The sequence below is a fragment of the Crocodylus siamensis genome, chromosome 2 (genome assembly GCF_052110815.1).
Source record: "Crocodylus siamensis isolate JL-2025a chromosome 2, ASM5211081v1, whole genome shotgun sequence".
Classification (NCBI taxonomy): domain Eukaryota; kingdom Metazoa; phylum Chordata; order Crocodylia; family Crocodylidae; genus Crocodylus; species Crocodylus siamensis.
In genome coordinates this window covers 211,619,123-211,641,054 of record NC_143396.1, presented here as the reverse complement: position 1 = coordinate 211,641,054, position 21,932 = coordinate 211,619,123, and the positions used below count along the sequence as shown (strand labels likewise).

The following is a 21,932-nucleotide window of genomic DNA, read 5'->3' as shown; positions in this document are numbered from 1 at the left end:
CTAGTGTTTAATGACCTACACAGAGCGGGTTAGTGGGGAGGCTGACTTGTGATCCAGTGTTGTGTCCTCTGACTGGCAAGTGGCAGTCTAGTTTTCAAGAAGAGCTGTCCATACCAGTCTGATTGAGCAAACCTATAATAAACATGACTTATCACCACAGACCAACCCCGATGGTTGCTCTGCCACTGCCGTTCCCCCACCAGACATCTAGATGCCACAGTCCTGATTAGGAACTAGTGCCAGCAGCTAACAGAGCCACCTGCTCCTCGCATATGGAAATATCAGTCCCCACTGAATTTTCATCCTCTTCCAGGTGCAACACACATTCCTCTACATTTGCACAATGCCTAGTAGTTAAGCATTCAAAAGAAAGGACACAAAATCACTGGCACCAGAGTTACAGTCAGAGATATCCCTTGGCCTTACAACAAATATTTTCAAACCATCTCAAGGTATTAGGCAAGAGCCTGAGAAGCTTAGTACTCTGTTTGAAAGAAGTACCCACATCAAAAAGCTTTAGTAATTGGGTTCCAAACTGCATTTCAGAATGATATTTGAACCCGGTGAAGAAAAGGGCTAATGGCAGAGTCTTGTATGTACCTCTGATTCAACATAGTCTGACATCTGCCAAGCAATGTAAATGATTCACTGCAACCTCACTCCCAAAGGGGAGTGTGGACATCCTGTCCAGATAGGATTTTAAATCTTCCAGCCACATGAGTACTGTGGAGATGGTATTTTTTCCCCCAAGACATGCATCTCAGCTGTCCAAACATCAAAGGGTGACTCACAAGGGCCCATCAGGACCAAAGCAGTCTCTCAGTACTTGCCTTCACACAGTTTAACCTTCTCCTCTATAAACAGCAAGCCCTTCACAAGGAGCTGGTTCTGCCAAGAGAGAAGAAAGAGACATGCATTTGCCTTTTCCAAGACTTAAAATAAACATTCAAGACCGTGCATGGTTATGCATGGTATTTACTTTACATGCAGGAACCTAAAAATTAGTCATAGCCTCCCAGTGCTGCCATCTGAGTGGGTCACATAATAAAGCTCACACAGGCTAACTTGCTTGTCAACTGCAGATATTTCTGAGCAACAGAACAGGTGTAGAAAAAAATCATGGTATTTATAACACTATCACACTTTACCATATTAGGAGGAAGAATGATTTTGGGTTTAGGCTGCAAGACTAGGAGTCAATGAGAAGTCTTCTGTAAGAAAAATAAATCACTAAAGGCTAGATTTATGAAGTCATACGTGCATCTTCAGGCATCTAAATATCTTTGTACATCTCACCCATATGTCTCTATATTGTCTTGGTTCCCCATTTGTAAAAAGGGATTTATAGTATTTATCTATCTCTTAGTGCTATTGGGGGAAGAAAAATTAGTTATTCTGAAATGCTCTGACCATCTCAGATGGAAATAGCAGAGAACCATAAATAACTGTTAGCATTTCAGAAAAGCTGGGCCCCACCACAGCCATCACATGGTGTTTTTCGGGCTCTTTGGAAATGCTGCAATATCAGAGCAGCCCTGAATACTCAGGGACATGCTTTTCATGATGAAATTATGTCGCTCACTGGTTTTATTTGTTCTTTTCTAAATGGCATGATATCCCTGCGACCTGGTACAGAGGTCACAACTGTGCAGAGGTCACAACCTTCGTCCCCAATTCTTCTTTTACCAGTCTTAATGCGCAGTACACAATATTCTGCCACAGAGAGACAGACCTCACACCAGCTGGAGCCAATGGCCTCCCTACCACATACTCAGATCCACACCGTCACTCTGGATGCCAGAAATGCTTTTGCGGTTATCTAATAGGGTGCGCTGGATCATGAGGTAAGCAAAAGGTTACAGCATGAATCAGCTCAAGCTAGGAAGAGAACAGCATGTCTCTGCATCTTCCAAAGCCAAGAACAAAAAAAAAACAATAGAGGACTGTAGTATTGCTGATCATGTCTGTTGCTTTGTGACCCTTTCCTTAGTGCCCTGTTTCTACAGTAAGACAGGCTTGCAGAACAAAGTCCTATATTTTAGTCTAGGGCAGGACAGCCCTTGAGGAGTGAAGTTGAAACCCATGAGCTCCTGCTCAACCACTGCTCCTGCTGTACCAACAGCTGGGGGCTGCAGACTCCTCCTTCCTCTTCCTGCCTCTGCCCCAAAGGGTGGCACAGCATTGCAAAGCATGGGAGGGCATGTGGTACAGCAGTGTGGAAAGGTGCCCACATAGGCACATGGTGCAGCAGTGGGAGGGGTACTGAACAGACGTGTGGTGTAGTAGAGTGAACGCTAGTGCAGCCCACAGGGTGTACAGCCCCTGACCACTTGCAAGTTGGACAGCCCTAGTCTAGGGCATCATGAGGGAAGGAGGGCATCATTTTTGTAATGTTAATAAAATAAGTTCCACAAGTCTTCAGCAAAACAGATTGAGACTAAGGGTGTGAAGAAAGATCTGCATCTCTTATTAATAAGGCAATGTCTGTGTGCACTAGCCTAGACAGGCGGGAGTGGGGAGGGGAATTTATTCTTCACAATGCTCTCAAGGTAGCAATAGCGTGAAGTGCTCCAGTAAGTAAATACTTTTTTAAATTCAGTACAGCAAACAGCTACTTTTGCTCCTGATGAAAAAGTCACATTTCCCCCTCGACATCTTTGCCAAGATTTCAGACTGAAGCAATGACCCACTGAAAGACCAACAGTTCATAACTTGCATACGAGGAGGCCTCAAACCGCTCCATGCAACAGGAATTTGCCCCAAATAAACAGTCAAATGTTGTTCTCAAGACAATGAGGCTGCATGGGATACAGATCAAGACATAATTTACCTCCAAAATATATACATGCCAGGAAAAGCTTGTTAGAAGAATCATATTTAGATACAAGTCCAGTTAATGCAGTTTACTTCACAAACGTGACCTAGAGACCAATGCTTTAATGCACATCCAAATGGGAAAAACACAGGTGGAGTGTATACAGCCCTCATACTTTATTATTAATAACACAGTAGTAGTGTCTAAGGCAACAGTTCCCAATCTTGGGGTTGCGATCCCATCTGGGGTTGTAACAATAAAAAAATGGGGTTGCAAAGACAATCACAGATTTTCTCTTTTAAAGGAGAAAAGAGCAGAAAATGGTGGGTTTCCCCTCGCTGGATGGCAGAGTTCCAGTCTGCAAGGTGCTGCTTGGGGCTGGGAAGAGCAGGAGGACAGTGATCAGGCAGGGGGGTGCCACATGTATATGCACACACACACACACATACACACATGCACGTGGCTGCCAGGAAGCATGAAGAGCAGCTCTGGCAGCTCCTTCCAGGTAAGTCTATGGTTGCAGGGCAAAATTGAGGCCCCCATGGTGAAGGAAGGAGGAAGGGAGTGGGGCAGGGCTGGGGCTGGGTTAGTATATGGGACCTGGGGCCAGGGTGGGAATGTGGGGCCTGGCTGGGGAGCAGGATGGAGCCATGGGAGGCTCATCTGGGGGGCATCAGGGCGGCTGGCTCCTTGCTGCTGCATGCACTCCTGGGGAGGCATGGGGGGGCATGCGCCCCCCCCAGATTTGTGCACAGGGCACAGGTGAATGTGAGATGTCTGTTGCAGGCTTGGGACTCCCCACCCTGCTGCCCTCCCCGCAGGGCCTCCACAGCAGAGCGGGGCAGGAAGGCTCAGTACCACTGCTGGGAGGCTCACACTGGCCACACTGCCATGGTGAGGCACCCCCTGCCCACCCAGTAGCTGCAGCGGGTGCAACTCTGCACTGCCACCACCGCTGCCACTGCAGGCAGTGCCTCACCCTGGTGGCACAGCTGCCATGGGGCTCATGGCAGCAACACCAAGCCCTGCTGCCCTCCCACACTACGTCCCACCTGCTGGGTCATGGAGAGGGCAGCAAGGCAGGGAGCCCCGAGCCTGCATCAGGCAGGCCACATCCACCCCCACCCATGGGCTCTCTTCCAGCCATGCCGTCCATGGGGGAGGGGGCAGGGCACTGGCAGGGTCAGGGCCTGCAGGTGGACAGCCAAGGGCACCTAGAGGGTGGGAGGCTGTGGATTGGGAGTGAGGGTCCATGCTGAGGAAATGGGGTCATGCTGAGGAAAAGACTGGGAAGCACTGGCCTAAGGTTTGGCTTTTGCTACTGGACACTCACAGTAGTTTCCGTGGACCAGCCTTTGCTACCACCTAGTCCCCTCCTGGTGTGAACTGTAACATATGCATCAAAACTGACCAGGGTAGTTCTGCTGGTTTGTTCCAGGGACTTGAAATTGTTGATATACATAGGGGTGAGCATGTGAGGAATGGAGCCCTAAGGAGTTTTTGCAATTGAATTTTTCATCTATTTGCAAATGAAGCACAAATGACTGTCGTTAACGTTAGTTAAAAAGTTCCAAATGCCGATAAGAGAAAACAATTCTATAGCTAGCAGAACCATGGTTCTTATGCCTCCGGTGGTTCATAGCTTTCAGCTTAAGAGTATTTGACTTTCTCAATGCTACTGATATTCTTTACCCTCTGTAAACCACCAGTTCACACCAAAACTGGCAACGTTAGGAGAAACTCATGACAAATGTATTTTTAAGCACTAGAATAGCCAGATGTGCTTTGAGCAATCAGATAATATCATGCTTAAATGACAGTCTGCACCCATTCATAGTGTAGCATGCAAGATTGCTAACCAGAATCTGTTAAAAATCTTCCCCTAAAACACTTTTTGAAAACCCAACACTTTCTGTCCAACTAGGCTGAATTTTTCATTGGAAGTACTTGCTTTCTGCTTCTTTTTTTCAACAACAACAGAGATTTCCACGAAAAAAGAATTCAATTTTTTGCCTTGCTCTATTCTTAAGAATCAGGAGAGATGAACATTAACAGCTGCAGGGAAAGCTGTTCAAATTTTCTCTTCTAGGAAGGACACTATCATTGTGTTGTTGCATTTTTACCAAGTTTCCCTAGAAGGAGGACATGACCTTGGAGACAATGTGTTGGCTTGTTGGGATGCAACGTTCAGTTTGGACTCATTTAGCAGAATAGGTAAAATTGTCTGTTGCTTAGGTCTAGGAGAGAGTTTATTTCACTGCCAAAAGATACCAACAAGCCCTTCCAAGCACTCCCTTCTCCAGATCGTGCACTCAGCCAGGTATATATGAACTAATACTCTATAATTTGCTGAACAAATCCATACAACCTAATAAACACAGAGTGAAGGTTTGCAACAGACTGCTTACACATCTTGATCCTGCTTTTTCCCTGGTTGCTACAGGCAATATAGCAAGACATAGCCTGAGGAAAAAAGCAATCTAATACAGTTACAAGCATGACCAAATAAAGATCTATACCTAGGGACATCACTTGAAGGACACTGCTTTATATGAAAGGGAACTTAGCTGTCTTCTAATGTCCCTTTGCTACTACAGCAGGATTGTGTGCTAGCATAAGAGATAATTTCCCTTCCCAAGACAGCTTTCTCTTCAGCCCCACAGTGAGGACTTAACCCTGTAGTTAGGATGCCACAGGCTGTTATGGCTGTAGTGATGGAGGACAAATATGGCATTATGACTTCATTGTGGAAAGAAGAGACTGACTGGAAAGGACCAAGGCCTTGAGTTTACCCCCACCTTTTCCAAGCACTTAGAGAGTTAAGCAGGTTTTTCTTCTCAAGAAAAATCAGCTGGGCACCATGTGTTTTCCTCCATATTGGGTGCATCTACACAAGCAATTAACTCAGAGCAATAAACTCTGGCACAGTTTGCACCAGAGAAATTTGCTCCCAAGTCCAGTATTTACATGTGTGGCTGTGATCACAGCAATACGAGCTGAGGGGGAGCAGCCCTGGACTGGTAGTGGCACTGGGAGGTCAGTCCTGGGCTCTGGGTCACAGCATCAGGTGGCGGAGGGGCTGGCTGGGGTACGGGAGTGCTGCAGTGCAGGGCTAGCCACTTGGCAGCCCTTGCACCATTGCACCCTCATGCTTCAGCCAACCCATTCAGTTTACTTGTGCATTGCAGCACGTGTTACCACTCCACCATAAGATAGTACTGTCCTGGACAATCCTATCCTATTGCAGAGTTAATTAACTTACTGCGCCCTAATACTGATTCACATCTAGACTGTGGCACTTTACTGCAGAGTTGACACTTTACTGCACAGCTAATTAGTCGACTCTGCAGTAAAGTGCATGTGTAGATGCACCCATCATGTCTGTGGAGGGAGCTCGTTTTTGTAAGATCTCTACCATTAAGTCTTCTCTGATCTGCTTGGAAGATATTCATATAAAAAAGGATCCAAAAGTGAGTCATGTGCCAATGTGTAAAAAACAGCCACTCTGCAGGTGACAACATCTTTCGCCTAGCAACAAGACACAGACTTTTTTTGTTGCTGTTTGTTGGGTTTTTTTCCGCCTTCCATGAGGGGAAATGAAGCAAGCTTCTCCAATTGTATCTGCACAAGGAATTTGAAGTTGGCAGATTGCCACTGCCTAAACTGGAAATTGGCTAGGATGTGACATTTAACACCCAGAAACTTACAAAAAGTGTCAGGGGAATCTTTAGATACCACAATCAGTTTCAGATCTTGTCCAGTAGACATGCCTATGCCCATATCCCTGAAATGTAGGTAGATATGGAGGAGTTTTCTAATTAACCAAAGAAAGAAACAACCTTTCTCCAATGTACACTTGAATGATTTCAGGAACAAAAAAAAAATTCCTTTCAGCACTGGACATGACAGTTATTTCTATTAATCAGATTGAGATAGGCATAAAACATATTTGTTAAAAACAAAAACTGTTCAAAATACAAGTCTCTTTTTTTTCCCAGCAAACTCAAAAATCTTGGTTTCTTTGCTGGAGGAAAACAAAAGAAATATTTCACAATTTCTGAAGTCCAAACTGGGCTCCATTTCTGACCAAAACCAGGTTTCAAAATTCAGTGCTAAGCATATGATTTTACAGATTTTTGTAGCAAACTTTTAACAAATGCATGAACTTTTGCAGAAAGCAATTCTAGTGCCACTCAAAATTGTTTGCCTAGGATTTTTCAGCAAGATGATTTCTGGTTTCAAACAGTTCTAGGCTGAAGCTTGTAGAGATGCTTTAAAGCTTCAATTAGGCTGGTGAGGAGGGCAGGAAATAGGTGCTTTTATTGTCCCAATAAAGCAGACCACATTCAGAATCAGGAGAGAGATGCCAACAATCACAAAGGGGCTCATTTAATGCAAGGAAATCAGAGAGTGAAAGTAACCAAATGTAGGTAAAAGAAAAAAGCGTGCCAGGCAGGATAAATACACTTCTCTGAGGGGGCATCACGATAAGAATCTAGACCACAATCTTTCAGGTCTGCAAAAACTGCAGGAAAACTCAACAACACTCTAGCCCACACAACTGCAGTTAAGAGTAAAATGACTGGGCAGGTCTCACATGTCACGAAATTTCACATTTAGTTTTAGTGGTAACCACCACCCACAATCCAGAGCCCAATGGTATATTCATCAAACCCACAAACCAGCCTTCTGCCAGTGTTAAAGCGATAAGCACTCTTTACTTTTATCTGCACCAGGCAGTATTAAGCCTTCTATTAGATTCACATCCCAAATGCAGCTTACTGGGGCTGATCTGCCTATTGAAACTCTTTACCTTAACAGACCTGGACAGCTGCTAACATCTCTGGAGAAGCAGCCTTAAAAGAACTCAGTTGCAAAAAGTACCAGATGGAGGGGACCTGGATCTACATGAACAGGACTAACTTGGGATCCTGGCCAACCCACATAAAACTGCAATAATAAAGACCAGTCTGCCCCAATAGGCCACTGCAGCTACACAGCTGAACTCTGTTAGAGAAAATGGTGAATTCTTCCCTTTTTAAGTGACCTAACTACTCCATCCAATAGCGGCCCTAGCATTTGATCAAGATAATGGTCAGCTATATCTTTATCTGCTTGGAACATGCACATCTACACAACCAAACAATCACTTCCCTTCTTCAAGGTAATAGGCAAAACAGAGCACGTAAAGGAAAGCAGTATAGACATCTACATTTTGCAATGTGAACAAAAACAAAACACAGGACAAAAGACTATTTCTGCTACTAGCAAGGCTTTACAAAGGCAAACATTGCTTGAGAAGGGATCACAGAAGGAAAACAGATAGTTGGAGAGACTGTAAATAGGATAGGGAACCTTCTGCTTCTACTGCTGGTTACTAGGACAGACCTATTCCAGGGCCTTTATAGTTTATTAGTATTCTTATTCAGCACCTCAAGATTTTAGCTTTGTGTGGTATTAATTTATCTAGCTGGGTGTATGGTACAAAAGAGCTGAAACACATCAGATTAAGAGCTACAGAAAGTTTAAGCCAACAATATTTTTTTTTCCTTTACAATACATGAGCCTGGGAAAGAGGGGGCAAGACCTCCTTTTTTTGAACAGCTCCATTTTGCACCTGTCTTTTTTCTTTAGCGACCTGTACACTTTAATGGACACTTTATTATCTTGTACATTGGTTATCCACAAGACCCTGCAACACATCACAGGAGACTAAACTTAAGATTTGGAGCAAGGTCCCTGCTGCTGTATTCCTAGTGTGACAGACTGGAAACTTTGCAGCAGCTTCATCTGAATTTTAAGCAACTTAGATTTTCATTAAATTAAATATGAAACTATAAATCATAGAGCATGTGTCCGTTCTTGATACCAGCATATTTGGCTCAGTGTTGTCAGTGCACCACACTTACTGTACTAATGACATATAGCTAAAGATAATTGTTTGGGTTTCAGCATCTCAGGAGGAGCCAGTTGGGACAAGCACACTACTGGCTGGCTCTTTCTACTAACATGATCAGCAGTGAAATTGTTAACATTTATGTTTTCATTTTTAGGTTTCAAAGTTAACTACCCATTGGACATGAATAGGGAAAGTCCCCCCCCAGCAAAGCCATCAGTTCAGGCTATCTGAAGACTCAAAAAGAAAAGGTATTGATATATCAATTTGCAGCAAGTTCATATTTTAAAGGCTTTCTTCAAAACCAAAAGGGCTAGAGGGATTATAACTGAAATATAATCTGAAGCCTTCAGAGTGACAGAGAACATGAAGTACATCCATAGCTGCAGAATACAGAATACCAATTACAGTATTTAGTTTTTATATTCATAAGTCACTGTCAATGTTGTGGCTTACAGCTCTGCTACTATTGCTAAGGAACCAGATTTGTAACACATACTTCCTTCAGAATCAAACATTTGAGTTTCCACTGGGCTCTTTATAGAAGTGGGTGTAGATCTATTGTACTTCCATTTAACTACAAAACAGAGTAACACAGAGGACCTGGGGCTTTGGTAACAGAGATAAAAATCCTCCTAGAGTCTATGAAAATAATCTGAGAATTATGAAGAAACCCAGTAGCTCGTTCTATTCTTGAAATTTAGAACTGGTCATTCCAAGAGCGCTGGTATAAAATTACTTCTGAGCAATGAATTCAAGTGAATCACAAAGTTAGCTTTGTCTTTGAATGTGAAGTCTGTTCCATGGAAAAGTTCTTAACCTTCAGTGGTTAGAACAATTCTTTACAAAATAATGTAAGAGCCAGTACTCTTAACTCTGGAAAATGTGATTCGAAAGTTATCTTAGCACTTACTAATGGGAGCCTGTATTCCGTAAGAAGACGGTAAAATAATAAAAATAGCTTAAACATTTCAAGCATTGGTAGATTCAGTGAGTTGTTCTACTTGCTACTAGAAAAGCATCCACTTTGCACGTGAGAACCTTGGGAGAAAATGGGTCTGTCCTTAGGGAAAGAAGAGGTCGGAGAATAAATGGTGTCTTGCATTTGAAGAAAAATAGCAATGTTAGTTCAAAGATTAATAAAGCTGTCTTCTTTCTGTCTTCCGTATTCCCCATTCCTGTGCCTCCATGCTTCTTGTTCAGGGATCTATAAAAAGTACTGTCAACTTTTCAGAGCATACAAGTGCATATTGCCGAATTTCATTAATACAATATTTCAGTACAAAGTGGGAGAAAGACCTCTTATAATAGCCCACGTCTCATACCACTTATCCCCTTACAGCAGGGGTGGAAAAAATATGGCCCGCAGGCCAGATCCAACTAGATCTGGCCTGTAGGCAGGCACCCACCAATTAATTGTATTTCACCCAACTGGCAGCTGCTCCTGCTGTGCTCCTTATACGGCTGAGTTCCACCCACCCTGTCTGGGGTGGTACATGCTGCACTCCCAGCCTCCCCAGCCCTGGCCAGCGGGCATAGCTTCCAAGCAGGGCTACTCCTGCAGCTACCTGGGGAACTGCTGGGCTCCCCCAAGCTCCCGCACTCCGGGCAGCACATAGAGAGGGGAAGAAGTTGTGGCATTGAAGAGAGTGGGACAGGGGGCATACTCTGCTGGCAGCTTGCTTTGGTCCTGCACCTGAGCCAGGGGGCGCACAGATGAAGGTAAGGGTGTGAAGGAACTCAGCTGCTTGCAAAGCCCTGCTGGGCAGGCACGGTACAGGCAGGAAGGGTGGGAGCAGCAGCAGCAACAGCAGCAGCAGCAGCAGCAGAAGCCAGCGTGGGCTTGGCTGTAGCCCCAAGGCATGGGACAGGCAAGTGGGATGGGAGCAGCAGAAGCAGGAGTCAACATAGGCTCAGCTGCAGCCCTGCCAGGCGGGCCTGGGACAAAGGCCAAGAGAGCTGGCAGTGCTAGGCTTGGCTCCCCCCACCTACCCTCCTGAGGGCTTCCCTTGCTGCCTGCTGGTGCCAGCTGCTTTCCTGCCCCATTAAAGCATTCTGCAAGCCAGACAGGCAGGGCTGATCCCTTGTCCCCACCTCTGCCTAAGGAGGGGGTGGGCTCAGCCATGTCATAAACAGCAGGTAAGGAGAAGCCCCCCCACACGCACACACCCAACCTACCCACACCCCAGCCACACACACCCACACCTCCCATCCCCACCACATCCACACACATACACACACAAAACCCTCCTATATGCACCACACCCCATCCGCACACCCCAACCCTCACCATACCCACATACACATGCAACAGCCTCCCTCATACACCCCACCCACACACACCCCTCCCCACCCTGGTTCTAGGTAGGAAGACAACTGGGGAACGGGGGTTAGGTGACCCCAGAGAGGTATCACAGTATCATAGTAGCTAGGGTCAGGAGGGACCTGATCAGACCATCTACCCTGCCACAGGCAGGAATGAATGCTGAGTTCACAAGACCCCAGACAGGTGATCACCTAACCTTTTTTCGAATTTGCCCAAGGTAGAGGCAAGAACCACTTCCCTAGGAAGTTGGTTCCAGATTCTGGCCACCCTAACTGTAAAATATTGCCTCCTGATCTCTAACCTAAACCTATTCTCCATCAGCTTATTACTGCTGTTCCTTGTCACCCCAGGTGGTGCTGGGGAGAATAGGGCTCTTCCTATTTGCTGATGATCTCCCCTGATGAGTTTGTAGGCAGTCACCAGGTCCCCCCTCAGCCTCCTCTTGATGAGGCTGAACAGGTTCAGGTCCCTCAGTCTCTCCTCACAGGGCCTGTCCTGCTGCCCTCTCACCAAGTGGGTGGCCCTCCTCTGAACCCTCTCCAGGCTGGCCACATCCTTTTTAAAGTACGGCGCCCAGTACTGGACGCCGTACTCCAATTGCAGCCTGACCAATGTCACATAGAGGAGGAGTATCACCTCTCTGGACTGGCTTGAGATGCATGACAAGGTATGGCTGGCCTTGCTGGCTGCGATCTGGCATTGGTGGCTCATGTTCATCTTAGAGTCAATAATGACTCCAAGATGCCTTTCCGCCTCTGTGCTTTCAAGAGGGGAACTCCCCAGCCTGTATGTATGCTGTGGATTCCTTCTCCCAACATGCAGCACTCTGCATTTGTCTACGCTGAACTCCATCCTGTTCTCCTCTGCCCACTTTTGTAGTCTGTCTAAATCTAGTTGCAGCCTCTCTCTTCCTTCAAGTGCGTCCACCTTGCCCCACATCTTAGTGTCATCAGCAAACTTGAACAGCATGCTTCCCACCCCCTCCTCCAAGTCGCTGATGAAGATGTTAAATAGTGCGGGCCCAAGGACTGAGCCCTGGGGGACCCCACTGCTCACATCTCACCAAGTTAAGTACGACCTGTCCACCACTACTCTCTGGGTGCACCCCATCAGCCAATTTTTTACCCATCCAACTGTGTAGGTATCAATGCCACAGTTGCCTAATTTATTGATGAGAATGGGGTGAGAGACAGTGTCAAAGGCCTTCTTAAAGTCTAGAAAGACTACATCCACGGCAACACCATCATCCAAGGATTTAGTTACTTGGTCATAAAAGACAACCAAGTTGGTCAGGCAGGACCTGCCTTTGATGAACCCATGCTGGTTGCCCCTGAGCATGATCTCCCCTGCTGGACCCCCAAAGATGTGCTCTTTGATGATTCTCTCCAAGATCATCCCAAGGACCAAGGTGAGGATTACGGGCTTATAGTTACTTGGGTCCTCCTTCCTCCCTTTCTTAAAAATTTGGACCACATTAGCTAGTTTCCAATCCCCCAGCACCTGGCCAGATGACCACAAACGCTCATACAGCTGGGCCAAGGGCTCCGCGATGACCCCTGCCAGGTCCCTCAACACCCTTGGGTGGAGGGCATCTGGACCTGCAGATTTAAAAATGTCCAGCCCTTCCAGAAGATCCCTAACTACATCTGCACTGACTGAAGGCCTGACAGAGCTAACCCTGAGATTGTCCCTACCTCTGGTAGGAGGGATGTCCCAGTCCCTGTTGAAGAAAACAGAGGCAAAGAAACTGTTAAAAATATCAGCTTTCTCATCTGGCATAACCACAAGATTACCATTTGAGTCTTGCAGGGGCCCTACATTGCCTGGTGCCCTCTTCTTCCTCCCCATGTACTTGAAAAAGGACTTTTTGTTGTCCTTAATCCTGGACACTAGCCTGAGTTCCATCTCTGCCTTGGCCTTCCTAATAGGCTTCCTACACTCATGGGCCGAGGCAAAGTACTTCTCCTTGGTGACAGCTCCTCCCTTCCACTGATTGTATGCCCCACTTTTAGTCCTCAGGCATTCCTGAATGCCCCTGCTGAGCCAAGGGGGTTTCTGAGCACTGTTACGCCCCTGGGTGACCATCTAGTTTTGAGACAAGGGCCATTGCTTCCTCTGTATTAAAACATATGAAGTGCCAATTCTGACAGTGGCTTTCAAGTGAAATATCTGTCACCAAGCTCTGCTATTACAATAAGATATTGCACACTTTTGTTTGAATTCCAGGTTTATTGACTGATAGCCCTGGTACCAGATTCCCTGAACTGCATACAGGATAGGCAAGGTTCTCTCTGCTTGCTAATAGCTTAGTCCTGATCTGGATGTCCAACCTACAAGGATGAGAGGGTCCATTAAGCATTTGTTCTACTATCAAGATGCCCAGTGAGTGTCAACTAATAGCACTGGTGTATATCTGAGCCTACAACCTGGAAGAGGAAAGCTGCATATCCTGTTAATAACCCTGCAAGTCATTGACTTCCAGGACTTTTCCACTTGGTTCACATAATACTAGTGTAGCTTGTTAAGAGTCAAACAGAAAACTAGCCACTTCCAGAACAATTTGCCTTTGAATATTGTACCTTCCAATCAGTGCTCATATACTACTTTACACTGCAGTTTCTAGCATGCTTTATTGTTTGTAACGTTAAAAAAAAGCCACCTCCAGTTACACTAGGTTTCCATTCAGACTAACCACTTTATACTATAAGCTCAGTTTCACTAAGCATTAGTTTCACAGTTGCTAGACTCTTAGCTCACGTTCTAGGAAATGCCCTGCCATTAAGTGAAGGAAAGGGCTTTCTTCTTCCAGTAAATTAACTGTATAGATGTGGTCTGACAAGGTGGAACATTGCATTGGCGTTCATTTCTCACTCAATAACACAGCATGGGGTTTTTGGTTTGTTTTTTGGGAGGAGGTTTGTTGTTGTTTCTTTTTAAAGTCTTGCAATCTACTACCAATAGGAAATGAGACCGGTCGGTTATTTTTCTACTGCTGGCACAGTACACGGGCTGCTTCAGTCACCTCAGGAAGTATTGCAATTTTCCTCTCTCTTTTATTGGTAGATAATAAAACCAACACTGAAATCCCTGTTGCTTTCAACAGCTTTATTTACTTATTTTTGTAATGCTGCCACTGAGTGACTGTGGTACTAAAATCCAGCGGCATTCTCCTGGAATCATCTAAAACATGCTTTTATGTGAGTATCTGAACCACAAGGTATAGGGATATTATTAGCCAATGGTAATTACAATTATTCACATTTGTGACTAATCATCTGTTCCCCACGCTTTACATTTTTGATCCTCCACAAACTGGAGTTATTTTCTGGGAGCCAAACAGAAACTATGACCAGACTGATTTTTGCTGATAGAAGAGTATTTCTGCCATGCCATTTGAGCTCAGAGAGAGACTTGCAGCCACTATTCCCAGTTTATTTTTAATAATGTTACACACACAAAAACTGAGCATGTGTCTTGGAGAGAAAATTGACAGCATACATTTATTTAATCCAGTATTGATCATGATAATGATGGTTAGCCTTTACGTAGCTCTTTTCATCTGGGAATAATTAATAAACAGTAGTAGTTAAGAATCAGTTCTATTTTGCTGAGAGAGGGATGATCTCTCTTCTATCTTGCTAGGATCCTATGACCCCAGTTGACTTCCTGCCCTTCAGGCAGGAGGCTAGACTCGATGATCTTCTGAGGTCCCTTCCAACCCTGATGTCTATGAAATCTATGAAATCTATCAAATTGTATATAGCAAGTAAAAGAGCCAGGAGTGTATCCCCTTTTCTCCCCTACTGCAAAACCTCCAGTCCACTCCTTTCCGTACTAAACTGCTAACCCAAATCCAAAGTGCAGCATAAACAAAAGCCCAGTCTTATATTGGGGAGGTTGTGAAGGGTATTCCTTTCTCAGCCCAGCAGGTAAACTGCCTGTTGCACAAAAACACAAGAGCTGATAATCCTTAAATTAGCGCATATATATATGAATTTTATTGAACCTGTGGCGACCTTATTTTAAAAAATCCACTGATATATTTTCCTGGAAGAAAACACTGCATGCCAGCTACCTGCTTTTAGGTAGAAATTCTCTGCTTTTTTGCATACCAAGAAGTTTAAGAGAACAAAGAGAAAGAAAAAGATTGGAACATTTAACAAGCTGTGAAGGAACAGATGCAGTACCTTACCTGGAAATAATCTGTGATGAAGGATCCAAGTTCACTCTTCAACAGACGCCTGAAGAGAGAGAGAACACACCCTATGAACTAAAGGTTTTGCTGGTCATCTCTCACAGATCTATTTGCACTTCAATCACCCCCTGCAGTTATATCAAAGATGTAAGGATAGGTATACCAGAAGGAAAAGAAATCAATCTGCTCACAGCAAGATTCCTTTCACATTGATTCATACCTTCTTCAACACCAACAGAGTCTAGGTCTGGGTCAGCAAGAACATTATACTCCCTACAAGTCGGTTTATGTGAATCTTAGTAACAAAGCTGATGGAAATTTTGGCTCCCAAAAAAGATTTCAAAAGAATTAACTAATTAGTTGAAAGCGTATTTTCATTTCATTTGAATTAAATAAATATTTGTAAAACAAAGGATTTTTCCTCCCCCCTCTACTCACCAACCATGACATTTCAATTTACTATACTTCTCCATCCTTTCCAGTACAAAAGAAGTTGAAGAATGAGGTACACAATGAAAGTAAAATAAGAGAAAAAGTCCCATTTTTTTCCAGCAGGAAAACAAGAGAGGTTTTTGTTTGCTTGTTTGTTTTCCCTCAACATGATTACCTCCAAAACCAACAGATTTTTAAGATGGACAGTAGAGTACACAAATTATTGTTATCATTATTGAAACTTGCAAAATGGATTTAAAAAAACAAAACTTTTGAGCATCCTAATAATAATTAAAATGCCAGCTATCACCCAGCTACATTAATACTTGCGTATTAATGAGCAGTGCTGATAGCTTTCCTTCTACGTAAGGTTACCCGACACTTTCCATTATAAGTTCTTGTTTCCTATTACTATATTTACTCAAATCTAAGATGAGGTGCTCCCCCCTAGCAGTATAGTGGGAAAAGCCCCTTGTCTTCCATTCACATACAAAGCAGAGAGAGTGGGAGGCAGGCGGCTGCTGCAGCTCTTACTCTGGCCCTGAACCTGGGTTGGAGCCAGAGTGAGACCCACAGTGGCCTCTTGCCCCCCACCCCCATGGGCAGGGAGGAGGGGGAGAGGAAGAAGCAGAGACTGTGGAGGGGACATGGAAGGGCAGAGGCTATGGGGCTCTGGAGGTGGGAGGTGCCCATAGCAGTGGAAGAGGCAGAAAGGCTATAGGGGGAAGATGTGGGAGGGCAGAAGTCGAGGACCAGCATGGGTTTGTTGCAGGTAGGTCTTGCCTGATCAATCTCATTTCCTTTTATGACTAGGTGACTTATTACCTGGCCAAGGGGGAAGAGATTGACGCTGTATATCTTGACTTTAAAAAAGCCTTTGATCTGGTATCCCACAATCACCTCTTGGCTAAACTGGCTATTTGTGGCTTCAATCTCACTACGATCCACTGCTTGGGGAATTGGCTCCGCAGTAGCACCCAGAGGGTGATGGTTGACGGAAGTCAATCATCTTGGTGAGCTGTGATCAGTGGGGTCCCACAAGGCTCTGTCCTAGGACCCATACTATTTAACATCTTCATCAGAGTCAGAAGCCGGCTGGCCAAGTTTGCCGATGACACCAAACTCTGGGGTAAAGCATCCATACCTGAGGACATGAGGGTGCTTCAGGCGGATCTTGACAGGCTCAGAAAATGGGCAGATGAGAACCTGATGGTGTTTAACATTGAAAATGCAAGGTTCTCCACCTTAGGAGGAGAAACCTGAAGCATGCTTATAGGCTCGGCAGTGCTATGTTGGATAGCACTATGGAAGAAAGAGACTTGGGGGTCATCATTGACCACAAGATGAACATGAGCCTGCAATGTGATGCTGCAGCTAGTAAAGTGAGCAAAACACTGGCTTGCATCCATAGATGCTTCTCAAGCAGATCCCAGGACGTCATTCTCCTGCTGTACTCAGCCTTGGTGAGGCCACAGCTGGAGTACCATGTCCAGTTTTGGGCTCCATAATTCAAAAAGGATGTGGAGAAGCTTGAGAGAGTCCAGAGGAGAGCCATGCACATGATCAGAGGTCAGGAAAACAGACCTTATGATGAGAGGCTGAGAGCCATGGGACTCTTCAGCCTGGAAAAGCGCAGGCTCAGGGGTGATCTGGTGGCCACCTATAAATTTATCAGGGGTGCTTATCAGGATCTGGAGAACGTCTGTTCACCAGAGCCCCCCAAGGGATGACAAGATCGAATGGTCACAAACTCTGTTGTGACCGATTCAGGCTGGTCATAAGAAAGAACTTCTTCACTGTCCAAACCCCCAAGGTTTGGAATAGCCTGCCACCAGAGGCAGTTCAAGCGCCCACTTTGAACGCCTTCAAGACACATTTGGATGCTTATCTTGCTGGGATCCTATGACCCCAGCTGACTTCCTGCCCCTGGGGCAGGGGGCTGGACTCAGTGATCCTCCGGGGTCCCTTTCAGGCCAAATGTCTATGATATCTATGATACCCTTCCCCCTCACCCCCAACTTGCAGCTATGGGAGGGAAAAATTCCAGACAACCCTCTGATTATTCGAATCTATACCTGGAAAATTATCACAAATTCATACATTTTCCATATATAGAATCTAATTATTGGGAAGGTCATCTTAAATTCAGGGTCAACTTCTATTTGAGTAAATATGGTAGAGAGACAATTGTCAGGCTCAAAATTCCTCTGCCAGGTCTCCACCTCAAGGGTGAATTTTTCTTGAAAAGTTTTGTTTAGTTCAGCAGTATCCAACAGCAAGACGGGGGAAATGTGCAATTTTGCCTTAATGTGAACTGTACTGTTGAAACAGTGCAATATTTCGGTGCTTTGGAGCAAGGAGCCTAGAATTTGGTGACAGTGAAGGGAGATCAGAAAGATGTGGTTTTTTGCTGTTCCTATAAAAATTAACCTCAAAGCCAAATTGAATACCTCTAAAAACATCACAGTTGTTCATGTTCAGTAGAGACTTGTTAGAGTTTGACAATTGAATTCTCTGCCCTGAGTATGCTGCATCCCAGAGCTACAGATGCATGCAGGAAGGCGGAAGACCTGTGAGAACCCAGTATCACAGGAAAGGCTTTGCAGGCAGGAGATGCCCATGCCAGGCTTGAACTGTACAATGAGGACATACCCACAGAGATGTAGAACGACTGTCTCAGAATTAGCACAGAGAGATTGTGATGGGACTGATATTAGAGCCAGCGAGAGGTCCAATCCCGAGGCCCATGTTCTAACTAGCTGATGACACCACTACAGATTTTTTTCCTAGTCTTCATTCAAAGTAGATTCTCATGATAAAATATTTCTTTCATAAAAATTGAGCTATTGGTGCTTGAATTCCTTCTGAACACTCGTATAGATCCCTCCCAGGACCATATGCATTATGCAAAGATTTCAGTCTAAATTGTGTGTCGGGAGGGTGGTTTGGTGGGGGAAAAGAGGGGAAAGAGGAGGGAAAGAGCACAATGACAAGAGCAGTGTTGTGACAGCAATCCAGAGCAAAGTGTTTAGTAATCACTTGTGTCGTAATTCAGTCATCACTACCCTAGTCGGAAAGTCCCCCCTGCATTCCCAGAATCATGTAAATAAGATCTGTGGAGAATCCAGGGGATGTCCTTTGTACATTTTTTTCAAATCATGCACATTAGGTGGGTTATGAATGAGGAAAGGCTGCCAGTTCAAACTCAAGAAACACAAGAGTTGGCTTTTCCACAGGTTTGCTTTTTCGCCAGGTCTCAGCTCCTCATGCAGGCAGAGCTGACACTGCTGCAGTAGCATAACGTTGGATGGGCAAGTGGGGTACATGCCCTGGGTGCTGCCAAAGGGGAGGAGGGGTGCAGAAGGATGGAGAGACTGTACCTCACTCTCCCATCTCATATTGCACCTACATGGAGGGCTGAAGGAAGCAGTTGGTGCAGGCAGTGTATATCGTAGAGCACAAGGCATTCTGGGCATCAGAGTTTTTTTGTAGAGTGGCTGGTGGGGGAAAGAACTGAGGTCTATTTTTCCCGCTGAAATCAGCATTTTTTTCTGCCTTCTTCACATGGACTTCTGCAGCAAAGAAAATGAGGTGGAAGTTTGCCCCTAGCGGCAACAAACTCTATTGCCACTATAGAGAAATACAGTTCCCAGAAAATCATGCACTCCATCACACGTTGCCTGATCATTGCTCCTGCCTCCTGCCCTGTGCTGAAGTGAGAGGCAGTGCAAAGGATGAGAAAGTACTGAGGCACATTCTGCCAATGTTACATCTCTGGTTTGTTGAACAATAGATGGAGAGTCACAGGTGCCAAACTTCAAAGCTGTTTGCGTACATGCCTGCAGATGCAAATCTGTTGCTTCCCTAAGTTGAAATGAATGTACTGTAATTTTTAAAGCTGTTTATTTAGGAGCTGACACTTTGAGACATAACCATCATTTGAGGCACCTGCTCAGATCGTCAGTCATTTATCTCTAGACATGTGCTTTGTCTGTATATACAGGAACACGCTCCCTGCTAAATCTGAGCAGACAATTTCTGGATTTCACAAAAAAAAAAAAAATTCTGTTCTTCAACCAGCTCTTTACCATCTATAAAACTTCAGCAAATGAAAATGAGGTCACCATGAACTATGCTATTCAGAAAGACTTATTTTTAAACAATATTTCTTCATTTAGTAATGACGGCAGCTTATCTACTGGAGGACTAAATTTCTGGCAAGCATTAAAAAAATGAAGTTGAGTTCTTACTCCAGTAGCAGCACATGAAGCAGTCATTAGAGGCATGAAAGGAATTGTCTAACTCAATGGAATTGCTTAAACTTTTACCTTTGGGCTGTGATTAGGTCAGAGAAGTTTCATGATCTCTAAATTGTATTTCTTTGGAAAGTGGAGAAAGGGGTAGTTAGACTGTTGAAAATAAGAGCTAGAGCTGGAACAGCTACCTGAACTTTAACCTATACCAGTGCACAGCAGAACTACAATAGGGTCTTATGATTCATATTTTATACTAATTTAACTTTCCCTTCTCTGAAAATGTTCAAAGTGAATGAACATGGGTGTGGTGATAAAGAAGGAAAAATGAGATCACACTTTTCATGACCTCTGTGGACATCTGCCCCTGAGAAAGTATCTTAAACCAGTCTCATCAGGTGCTGGGGCAAGAATAAAATGGTCTTTGTGAGGCAGACAAAGACTCGTTTAGAATGCACTCCTACCTTCCTATATTAGGAAGTTCACCTACTACTGAAAAGAGTTTTCAAGTAATAGATCCAGTTGCAAAGGCCTGTCTACATAAGGGAAACTTTCCTAACAACTGGAACCTATTTTAAAACCAGTTCAGAGAAACCAATTTTAAAAACAGCTGGAGTTATAATACAGCCCATGCTTCTGGCAGCTAGAACCTTTTCTACTGAACCCATTCCAAATCTGTAATCAGTAAGTTTTGAAACAGGATTTTTTCTTCGGTGTTGGCCAGGCAATGAAATGAAAGGGTAACTAGGTTTTACCTTTATTCTCTAGTAGAGTCAAGATGCAGTCTCATCTTTTGAAACAATTATTGAAAATAGTTCTGTTCAGACCCCATAAGCAAATAAACCATAAGCAAAGAGATCACATTCAGCAAAGATTCTGCCTGCTTAAGAGAGGGTTTCAAGATGCCTTTGATAAGGCTGTCTTAACAACATCTATACTGCCAACTTCAACTTTTCAAGCACCCGTGAATAAGTCCAACCAAAACCATACCATTTTGCTTTACAGATGCTTGAGAGAAGGTTAGGTCTTCTTATTATTTGCCTTCCAGGTTTTGAACCTTTAGGGCTTTTATTTCCTAAGTTTTACTCAACATTCACAAGGTCCAGCAACATGTTTTGTTCATGAAACTGGAGAAACTGATGTAATCTTACATCTGTAGGAGCCTGGGCTTTAGGGAAAAACACCAATCGTTACAAGGTTCACAGCACAATTGCAAAATCGCTGCAAGGCTGCATTAGTATCCAAAGGGGAGACAAACTCCTCCAGAGAACAGAAATTCCCTTCTACCCAAATCAGCACAAATCGTGCCCTATACCCAGGCAAGCTAGAGGAGGAGATCCTAGAGCTTAGAGCTACAGGACACTTTTACGCATGCTCAGACGTGTTCTCATTAGAACGCGTCAGAGCAGGCTCAATTAATCGAACAAGCTTTCGTTAAAGAGTCCCTGCCACCATTTTGAAATGCAGGACACTGAATACACAAGACGCTGCAGGCGTTTTAATTAGAGTGGCTCCCAAGAGCTGCTCTCACTAAATTTCCCCCGCACCCCCATCCCAGAGTATGTGTGTAGCCCCTCTTAATGCCTATTTCTTCCCAACCAATGGCAGAGGGGAAAAAAGAGTTAAAATACAGTTTATGCACTTAAGAGCCAGATCATTGTCTCTCACCCACCAATCCCCCCACCTGACCCAAAAGTCCCATTCTGCTACCTGTGCTGTAGATAAAACGCTGTTCAGCGCACAATTCGACATACCTGATGTTTTCATTGAGGGCGTAAAGTTCGTTGTTTTGCAAGCCTCCCCCTTTGAACACATTTATCACTGCTGTTTGAACACTGCCAAAAAGAAATGAGACAGTATTACAACCATAAATAACACGTGTCAGGATGATTTAGTACATGGAGCAATCTGAACCAGCAGCCAAGAGCCAAGTGGATATAATGGGGTGGGAAGGTTAATTGCACTTAGATACTTCCACTTTTTCTCCCCTGGAAATCATCACTCTTGTTTGCCTA

The 21,932-nt window shown here is 44.5% G+C and overlaps 1 protein-coding gene across 6 annotated transcripts in view; it reads right to left on the bottom strand.

Moving 5' to 3' along the window:
• Positions 1 to 21,932, bottom strand: part of PRR5L (proline rich 5 like) — a 113,098-nt gene that overhangs the window by 22,183 nt on the left and 68,983 nt on the right. For all 6 annotated transcript variants that reach the window (XM_090032949.1, XM_090032950.1, XM_090032947.1 and 3 more), the window contains 3 exons: positions 21,672 to 21,752; positions 15,230 to 15,278; positions 831 to 888 (listed from right to left, as the gene is read on the bottom strand). In XM_090032949.1, coding sequence (XP_089889075.1) covers positions 831 to 888; positions 15,230 to 15,278; positions 21,672 to 21,752 — 188 coding nt within the window. The remainder of the gene's footprint in view (positions 1 to 830; positions 889 to 15,229; positions 15,279 to 21,671; positions 21,753 to 21,932) is intronic.